The sequence below is a fragment of the Oryx dammah genome, unplaced genomic scaffold, assembly GCF_014754425.2.
Source record: "Oryx dammah isolate SB20612 unplaced genomic scaffold, SCBI_Odam_1.1 HiC_scaffold_24, whole genome shotgun sequence".
Classification (NCBI taxonomy): domain Eukaryota; kingdom Metazoa; phylum Chordata; class Mammalia; order Artiodactyla; family Bovidae; genus Oryx; species Oryx dammah.
In genome coordinates, this window is record NW_024070208.1 from 84920172 (window position 1) to 84930047 (window position 9876).

Consider the following 9876-nt stretch of genomic DNA (forward strand, 5'->3'; position numbering starts at 1 on the left):
GGTGTGTGCGCACGTGCTCCTGGGGGCCGTGGGCACTGAGGTGTGTGCACGCCCCCGTGCTCTCCCAGGTGTGGAAGATCTCCCTGCAGGGTCCCTGCTACATGACTCTGCTCATGGTGGCCTTCGGCTTGGTCTGGGGCCACCTTCTGCAGATCAGACCCACCCAGAGCGTCTTCATCTCTACCTGCCTGTCCTTGTCGAGCACACCTCTGGTGTCCAAGTTCCTCGTGGGCAGCACCCGCAGCGACAAGGAAGGTAGGTGGGCGTGTGTTCTGAGTGATGCTGGAGGTGACTGACTTGAGCCCACGTGCTCTTAGTGGCGTCTTCCCGAGCAGGCGACATTGATTATGGAGCACTGCTGCTGGGGATGCTGGTGACTCAGGACGTGCAGCTGGGGCTGTTCATCGCTGTCCTGCCCACGCTCATCCAGGCGGGAGCTGGTGCTCATGCCAGGTACGCTTTCTGCTGTGCTTTGTGTATCAAAATACTGCTTAGCTCTTTTCCCCAAAGACATGGAACTTGTGCAGCACAGGCTGAGAGCTTAGCGACAGCCGCCACACCCCTGGGCTCAGATCCAGCTCCATGGCTGTGGGCATTCACTTTATTTCTTCCTTTCTAACCTGTATGCTTTTTCTTCTTTTTCTTGCCTTATTGCACTGGCTAGAATTTTCAGTACTTTGTTGATGAAAATGGTAAGAGTAGCTGTCCTTGCTTCTTCCTGATCTTAAAGGGAAAACGTTCGTTATTTTCTTCGTTTAGTGTGATGCTAACTGGGATTTTGGTAGTTACTCTTTACCAGTTCCTAGGTTGCTCAGAAGTTCTGTCCTGAGTGCATGGTGGATTTTGTCAGGTCCTTTCTCTGCATCTACTGAGAGGATCGTGTGGCTTTTCTTCTTTACCCAGTTTACATGGGTTACATTGATTAATTTTTGAAAGCTGAACCAGCATTGCATATCTGGGATAAATCCTACTTGGTTATGGTATATAATTCTTTCTGTGCATTGCATCAATTTGCTAGTATTTTGTGGAGGATTTTTTGTGTCATGAGAGAGACGGGCATGTCGTTTTCTTTTTTATTCTCTCTATCTGGTTTTAGTATTAGAGTAACACGAGGCTCAAAAAATCATCTGGGAGGTGCTCGTTACTCTTCTGTTTCCTATTTTCTGGAAGACGTTGCATAAAATTGCTGTTAATTCCTCCTTAAATATTTGGCAGAATTCTCCAGTGAAACTGTCTGGGTCTTGAGAGCTCCTTTTTGAGAGTTTTCTGGAATTAGAAATTCAGTTTGCTTTATAGTTTCAGGGCTGCTGGAATTATCTGTTCACATTGTTGAATTGTACGAGTTCGGTTTTTTTAGGAATTGGTCTGTTCCATTTAATTGTCAAATTTATAATTATCGTTTGTAGTACCTTATTTCCCTTTTGATGTCTGTGAGATCTGTAGTGATTTCCCCTATTTAATTCTTTATTAATCCTTTCTCAGAACCAGCTCTTTGTTTCCCTTATTTGTTGTATTTCTGCGGTTTTGCTTTTAATTTCATTGTTTTCTACCCTCCTTAGTATCATTTCTTTCCTTCTGTTCTCTTTAGGTTTATTTTGCTCCTCTTTTTCTAGGTTCTTGGTATGAACTCAGATTATTGATTTGAAGCCTTTCTTCTTTTCTACTGTATTCAGTGCTATACATTTCTCTCGTAGCACTGCTGGCTGCACTCACTCACTAAAACATTTTGAACTTTTATTTTCATTTGGTTAAATGCATTTAGAATTTTTCCTTCGATACTTCCTCTTTGATCTGTTGATTGTTTAGAAACGTGTTGCTTAATTTCCAAGTGTTTGGTGATTTTCCTGTCGTCTTTATTTTATTGATTTCTAGTTTGATTCCACCATGGCAAGAGAACACACCCTTTGTATGGCCTCAGCTCTTTCTCATTTACTGAGGTTTGTCCTCTGGCCCCAGGTGTGATCTGGTCAGTGCTTCAGAGTCGCCTGGAAATAAAATGTGCATTTTTTTTTCTTTGTTGAGTGCTCACATGCATCGGTTATTCCTGTTTGCTCACATGCTGCTCAGAGTCTCAGTTCTTGCCGTAGTCCGGCCGCCTGTTGAGGGGGTGGTGCTGAGGCCTGGGCTGTGGCCTGTCTCCTTCTCCTTTTAGCACCGTCGGCTTTGGCTTCACGTGTTTGGGGCTCTGTTGTTTGGCGCATTCACATTTAGCATCGTTTTGTTTCTAGTAATTTTTCTTGCTCTGAAAGTCGCTTTATCTGATATTAATACACATAGTCCCTCCTGGTTATTTTTTCACTCCTGCAGAGACCACAGTGCATCTTGTCCTTCATCTTTCACCCTCTTGTCCTGTTGCGTTTGAAGCGATTTTCTTACAGGCCATGTTTTGTTGGATGATGTTTTTGTGATCAGCTCAGCAAATCTTTGTCTCTCAGTTGGTGTGTTGGGACCATTTACCTTTAAGGTGGATACTGTTCCGTTGGGGCTTGAGTCTTGAAGTTCCGTCCCGTTGTCTGGGTTTCTCGTCCTTTTCCGTTCCCCTTGCGGCCTGGTGGCGCGTGCTCACTCTAAGCGCTCCGTCTTGGTTTGTTTGGAGCGGGTTTTAACGTGCTGCTTTGCGTGGCCCCTCCTGTGCCTCTGCGGGCGGCACAGCGTCCCCCTGTGGACTTGGTTGCCGCTCTCAGCATTTCACCACTTCCTGGAGAACGTTCCATGACTTGTGTGAAATGTGGATCCTACTTCCTTCTAGGGCTTTTTCCTCCTCTACTTTTTAAATGTAATTGGTTTATTTCATATTTTCTCTACTAATGTTGAGTACCGTTCTCTGATGGCTTTTTAAAGTTTTGCTTCAATAATTAAATAGGATTTTTAAGTTTTATTTTATTTTTTTTACCTTGCCATGCAGCTTACAGGATATTAGTTCCCAGCTAGGGATTGATCCTGGGCCCCTGGCAGTGAAAGCTTGCAGTCCCAACCACTGGACTGCCAGGGAATTCCCCTGAAACAGGATTTCTGAAGCTCATGAAAAGTATTGCTTACTGTGCTTCCTGTCTTTCACCCACCCGACTTTCCTTCTCCTCCCTTCCTTGCGGTCTCCTTCCTGCTTGAGGACTCTGGCCCCTGGCTCCTTGTTCATCCGCTGCGGGCAGCAGGCTCTCTTGGTTTCCCCGTCCGAGCGTCTCCCCGCTTCGTCCCGAGGGTGCCCGTCTGCGCTGGCTGTCCTCGTCCTGGGGCCCGGGCGTGGGTGCGGGCCCCTCCCTCTGGCGGCCCGCGCGGAGCTGGCTCCTTCCGGCCGCGTTTCTCCGGAGCGGTGCCTGGCTCCGCTCCTGCTGTCCCTTGCGTTTAGTTTTCAGGCGTGTCCTGGCGTCTTGCTCGGGCTCACGGCGCACACGGCAGACGTCTGTTTCTCGTGGTCCCGAGGCTGGCGTCCTCCCAGGCTGCCGTCCGCTCACGTGTCCCCGGGCGCCGCGGAGGCGGGGAGGCTGCGGCGCCCTGTGGCCTCTCCTGCGAGGCGGCTGATCCCACTGCTGCCCCGCCCCCCGCGGCCTCCCCCCGCGTGGACGCGCTGGGGCCGCAGCCGCCGCCACCGAGCTTGGGAGCCTGCGACTCTGCGGGTCTGCTCTACGGGAAGCCACGGGTTTCCGTCTCTGGCCTACTTCGGGACTCTCAGCCGTGGCTTCCGCAGGGGCTTTTCCAGCCCCCTCGGCCCTCAGCCCCGGGCCCCGCCGCGCCCGCGCGGCTCGCCTCTTGCCTCGGGGGCTCTGAGGTGCTTCTTCGTGAGCCCGTCTCCTGTCTGTGGCTCAGACTGGGCGAGTCCTGTCAGTGGTCGAGTCCCCGGGCCCAGCCTCTGCCATGGCCTCTGGTCTTCGGCGCATCCAGCTTTGATTAGTGTGCTCTTTAGTTGTAGAATTTCCATTTGATTCTTTTTTTAAACTTCTGTTTCGTTGCTGAGATTTTCTGTTTTTTTTTTCCCCCCTTTGTTTCAAGAGGGTTTTTAATTGCTATTGAGTCACTTTTATGACAATTGCTTTAAAATCTTGTCAGATAGTTCTAACAATGACTGGGTCTTGATGTTGGGATCTCACTCAGGTTGTGGTTTTCCTGATTGTTGGAGTTTTGTATCTGATGAGTCTCTGATTCTTTAATCATTTTTAAAGCCAGAGGCCCCATGTTGGGGTGTGGTGGGGGGGTGGGGGGGTCATCCTCCTGCTGGGCCCTGCCCGGGGGGGCTCAGACAAGCCTGCCTCATTGCCTATCAGCAGATGGAAGCGTTTTGTATTTTATATATTTGCCTTTAGCCGGATGTTATACTGAGTTTCAGCAATCCAAAAGTGATTCAGATCTCTGCTCCACTCCCAGGTAGCTCGTCCCGGCGGGGAAGGTAGGAAGGGCAGCTGGTTAACTGAGATTCTCAGGGGTGGAGGCCCCCGGCTCTGCATCAGCCAGCCCCACAGCCCGGGTGAGGTCGCTTCCTGAACATGCTGGACGTCAGTGTGCTCCCTGGCAGGATGCAGCCGGTGGGGGTAGTAGCCTGCCTCCTGGATGGTGTGTGCGGGTCGCCAGCAGGGGAGACTCGCAGAGCCGTGAGCACGACCCTCGGCCGCGCAGCCGTCAGAGTCTCTTTAGCAGGAAGGCGAGCTAACTGGTTTGTCCTTTGACCCTAAGTTCTTTAACTGTCAGAAAAGCAACCTTAGTCACAACCTTATTTCTTCTGGCTACAGATTTTCAGGGTAACTGAACAAAATTCTGGACAGAAAAAGGATTGTAATTTTAGCTGGAGGTCATTTGAGTTCTGTTCGGGATGTACAGTAAGTCACTCCCAGGAGAGGCGGGGCCTTCTCCCAAAATGGAAGCAGGACTGATGGTGCTAGGCCCCCGCAGAGCTCGGACATCACTCGGGAGCAGGCCCTGCTGGCTAGACAGCCGCAGCACGTGCAGAGACTTGGAAAGCTGCTCTTTTCTATCTTCCTGATTTAAAGCTCACCCAGTGCAGGTCCTGGTCCCGTTGATTTCCTTCCAGTTTAGTCGTGAGACACTATGTTGACCGAGAACTTTACTGACAAGGCAAAGTGCCCTGCATTGCGTTAAGACTGTAGAGACGGCCGCAGCACTCACAGCGTTTCTCAGTGAAGCTGGGGCTGCCCTGTGCCCCGGCCCTTCCACGCAGGGCATGTGCCCCGCAGAAGTGGGAGCGCCTGTCCCCAGGCGTCCCCTGTGGGTGTGGCAGCACAGTCCTGCCTGAATCACACCCCGATGGGGATGCATTCTACCTGAAAGTGTTTACCACAGCAAACAGAGACGCTCATGTGCGAATTCATGGCAGCGTCAGTCACACTGCCTTTATTCTAAAAAGAGCTCCGTGCAGAGCCCTGTTTTCTGTGACGGAGTGACAGGGGCCTCTGAGCTCTGGCTTGGGGTGAAGGACTGGCACCCCCAGGTGGGAAGCCTGCGGTGTTCAGGGTGCGGTGGCCTTATGCAGGATTTTAGATGGCGGTTAATCCTGGAGAGGAATTTTATCCCCTGCCCTTGGCAGGGACACATAAGCTGTCAGCCATGGATCTTTGCATCCTATACAGTGTATCTGGTCCAGAGTGTTGATTACAATACAATTCAGCTTCTATATTTGATTCAAGTAACTGAGTTTCTGAGGTTAACGTTAAATAGCTTTTATTCCAGCATTTGGGAATAAAGATGTGTGTGTAACGTTGAAAAGGAAAGGAAGGTCTTTCTGCTGATCTGGGCTGTGCCTTGGGGAGAATAAGGCCTGTGTCTCTCCCCAGCGTCACCATGGAGGCCCTGCGGCTCCTGGCCCTGGTCGGGCAGGTCCTCTTCTCGCTTGCCGCCGTTCTGCTCATCTGTCTACTGGTGAGGACCTACCTCGTGGGACCTTACTGCCGGAAGCTGCACGCGGAGAGCAAAGGGAGCAAGGAGATCCTGGTCCTGGGCATCTCCGCCTTCACCTTCCTCATGCTGACGGTATGCCTCTCGGCACGCACGTGGTTGGGGCAGGGCTTTCTGGCTCGCGCTGCTCACGGCTGGCGCGTGTGAGGCGCTTGTTTTCACGCGTGTGCCGTTGTGCTCATGTTCCTGGCTGGGGTGTGCCTGCCCGAGTGTCTGTCCTGCACGCCTTACACCTAAGGCGAGAGTTGGTGTGAAATCGTTTTCATTGTGTTTGGTGAGAACGAGCTAGTTTGCAGCATAACTTCTGCTGCTGTGATGTGGGAGGCTCACATGGAGGCTGGTTTTGGATGCAGCCTTTCCAGCTGGTAAAGAATCTGCCTGCAATGTGGGAGACCTGGGTTTAATCCCTGGGTTGGGAAGATCCCCTGGAAAAGGGAACGGCTACCCACTCGAGGATTCTGGCCTGGAGAATTCCGTCCGTGGGGTCACGAAGAGTCAGACATGACTGAGCGCCTTACACGTACAGGTTCCAGCTGAGGGCCAGGCTTCTCGTAAAGGAGGGCGGTGTCCCGGGAACCCCTGGAAATAGGCCGAGTAGTGGCAGCGTCACCTGCAGGGCAGCAGCTGCACCCTCGACATGGGCTGACCCCCCTTGTGTTCACCCAGTCAGGGTTCACGCGCAGGGAGTTGGTGCTGGGACTGTCCCGTGACCCCAGGCCCGAGGGCGCTGTCGGCCCCCGGCCGTCTGTCGGCGCTGTGCGGCGCGCGTCGGCCGTGTGCTGTGGCAGCTGAGAGCTCTCTGTCCACTCCTTCCTGGGCGTGTGTTGGGCTCCAGCACCGTCGTCTGCAGGGCCTGCGCTGCTCTTGTCTCGGGTTAACCCGAGTTAGACGCACATCTGCTCCCTTCCTGCAGGCGCCAGGGGCGGGCACAAGTTCCTATGCCACGTTTATGATGCTCAGGAGTCGGGCAGTTTATTGATTCAGGATAGAGAAAGTGTATCACAAATACTTGTTCTCACTCAGCAGTCCCACAGCGGTCCCCATGAATGGTGGTTTCTCCTGGTTCACGGCCGCTCCCTCTCGCCTCTAGGCAGTGACCTGGCGCTTGCCACTGTGTCCTCCCCGGGGTCCTCCCAGGAACGCTGGGCAGGGGCCACAGAGGTGGCTTGCGGGTTTCTACGGGGACCCCTCCCGCGTGAGCCTCCTGGCAGAGACGCTGCTGCCTGTGCCCAGCATGGCCTGTGTCCCCCACCCCAGATCACCGAGCTGCTGGGCGTGTCCATGGAGTTGGGCTGCTTCCTGGCTGGAGCCCTGGTGTCCTCCCAGGGCCACGCAGCTGCCGAGGAGGTTGTGTCCTGCGTGGAGCCCGTCCGCGACTTCCTGGCCATCGTGTTCTTTGCGTCCATAGGTGACTGTCCTCCCGGGCTGATGCCCCCGTTGGGTCTTACCTGCTCACACGTGTTTCTACTAACAATTTGTGCGGTGAAAACAGTTTCCGTGGAGGCTAGGGACTGAGGGGCTCTCACTGAGGAGGAAGGTCTGAGCTGAGGGCTGCGGGCTCTAAACAGGTGGTCCTGCGTGGCGCCTGCTCAGCGGAGTGGCAGGCCCTTGTCAGCGTGTCCACACCAGGTGTGGGGGGATATTCTGATTTTAATACAAAACACCCAAACTGGCATGTTTAGGCTGCTGCCCTGGGAACATCCCTGTAGGGTGGGGGAATCAGCCTGGCCCCTCGCTCACACCCGGTACTGCTTGGTGGGCCGGATCGGCCCCAGAGACGTCGAGTGTGTGGCCGTGTAAACGGGCTCCTGGTTTGGTCCTGGTTCCTGAAGGCCAGGCCTGCCGCGCTGGGCTCTGGGTGGGATGGGCGGGGAGACCCCCTGTCACTTCCTGTCTTGGACGTGGGGGTGCGGGGAGGCTGACCGCCTGGCCTCAGAGGGTCACTTGCCCTGTCCCTGCAGGCCTTCACGTGTTCCCCACCTTCGTGCTCTACGAGCTCACTGTCCTGCTGGTCCTCACGCTCTCAGTGGTGGTCATGAAGGTATGGTCGTGCTTGTGAGGGCCACTCTATCTTTGGTTACCCGACACCCTGCGTGCCGCTTCCTGCCTGTGTGACCCCTGCCTCCCCTCCTTCACCCCGCGCAACTGGGACAGCTTGGGCTTCTTGGATTAGGGTGAGCCTCCGTCTCAGACTCTGTTGAAAATGGGGTCTTAGAAGCTGGGAGTGAGAAACTCTGGACCCTCCCTGTACCTTGTCTTGTCCTGAGTCTAAACCACAAACCCCACTCTTGTACCAAACGTGCATTTTAATGGCCCTGGAGAACTATCTTGCCAGTTCCCACTTGTGTCCTTTGTGGCTTCAGACTGTTGAAGTGCCTGTGTTAACATGCGACCCAGGAGCGGAGGGCGGAGGAGGGGTTTGCAGCGAAGGAGCCACACCCCCCCCCCGCCCCAGGCTGCTTTGCTCAGGCCTCACTCAGCGTGTTAAGAGGACAGTTCCATCCTGATGGCTGCTCCATACTCCTGGGCAGCAGGCCTGGTCTCCCCGGGGTGGGGGTGCCTCAGTGTCCTCTCAAGTCCCCTCCCTGCGGTGGGGGCCTGGCAGGCCGCTCTGGGCGTGACCCGCCTCCCCGGCAGTTCGTCCTGGCAGCCCTGGTCCTGTCCCTGCTCCTGCCCAAGACAAGCCAGTACGTCAAGTGGATCGTGGCTGCTGGGCTGGCCCAGGTCAGTGAGTTCGCACTGGTCCTGGGGAGCCGGGCACGCAGAGCCCGAGTCATCTCCCGAGAGGTGAGTCTGCCCCGCTGCCGGGGCTGGGGGCCGGGGCGCAGGGGTGCAGGTCGAGGTCCCCGGGGCTCAGGGGAGGGGAGCCAGCCCTCCACGGCCCCGCCCCTGCTGTGGGAAGCCCCGCCCATCCCCACTGGTGCCCCGCCCCCACCACAGGAAGCCCCTCCCCGCCCTGCTGGTGCCTCGCCCCCACCACAGGAAGCCCCGCCCCGCCACAGGAAGCCCCGCCCCACCCCGCTGCTGCTCCGACCCCGCAGGTGTACCTGCTCATCCTGAGCGTGACTACGCTCAGCCTCCTGCTCGCCCCGCTGCTCTGGCGCGCTGCCGTCGTCCGGTGCACGCCCCGGCCGGAGAGGCGGTCCAGCCTCTGAGGACCGCGGCAGGCGACCGGCGGAGCTGTCACCGCTCCTGGACCTGCTGTGCCCGCACTGGAGAGTCTGGGGAGGCTGCGTCCGTGTAACGCTGCCTCGGCGGTTGTGCCTGGATGTGCCTTTTCTCCTGAAATTACCGTTGGCGTCATGTTGTTACTGCATCTCTTTGTGTGGTTTTTTGGTAAGGAACAAATTAAGGAGGCTTTTTTATTTATTGAACAACTTTTTGTTGTAATCTGTTGGTCAGTACTTATTAAACGTTTCTGTGATGTGAGCTTTTAGTTCTGACAGTTTGGAAAGTTACTTTTAATACGTAAAGTCTGTGTTTTCTAGAGACAAAAGTCTTTTACATGTCTGTTTGCTTTTTATTACAATTTTAAGACACTTTCATGTCAATTTTTATTAGGAATACGATTCCTTTAAAGTATTTGGTTTTGAATCAAGAGACTATGCATTCTTAATAAAGATCATTTATGAACAAAATATAACTAATTGAAATTTATTGGTTTCTTGGATTTTTATGCTGGGCTCATCTTCGTTGTCACCTGTCACCTGTCTGAGAGACTGGGTAGGTGCATGGCTTTCTGTGAAGGCTAAGTTCTGACTTTAACCCTAAAAGTGTGTATTGGTGATTATGTGCCCCATTTTAGAAAACCATGCAGCCAAGATCTGATACTTCCAAAGCTTTCCCAAAGGGGTGCCTGAGTGGAGAGTTCCTATAAATACAGGCTTTGAGAGCCCAACAGTTGGACCAGAACCCTTGGCATAGGGGGAGAGACGTGTGAAGGGCGATGATGGATCACGGACGTAGATTATGAGT

At 54.1% G+C, this 9876-nt stretch overlaps 1 protein-coding gene across 2 annotated transcripts in view; it reads left to right on the forward strand.

Annotated features, from left to right (window-relative positions):
- TMCO3 (transmembrane and coiled-coil domains 3) overlaps window positions 1-9544 on the forward strand; it is a 25872-nt gene extending 16328 nt beyond the window's left edge. For both annotated transcript variants that reach the window (XM_040267487.1, XM_040267488.1), the window contains exons 8-14: window positions 69-255; window positions 336-453; window positions 5781-5976; window positions 7159-7309; window positions 7863-7942; window positions 8539-8688; window positions 8943-9544. In XM_040267487.1, the coding sequence (XP_040123421.1) occupies window positions 69-255; window positions 336-453; window positions 5781-5976; window positions 7159-7309; window positions 7863-7942; window positions 8539-8688; window positions 8943-9056 (996 nt within the window). In that variant the 3' untranslated portion in view covers window positions 9057-9544. The remainder of the gene's footprint in view (window positions 1-68; window positions 256-335; window positions 454-5780; window positions 5977-7158; window positions 7310-7862; window positions 7943-8538; window positions 8689-8942) is intronic.
- Window positions 9545-9876: the final 332 nt, after the last annotated feature.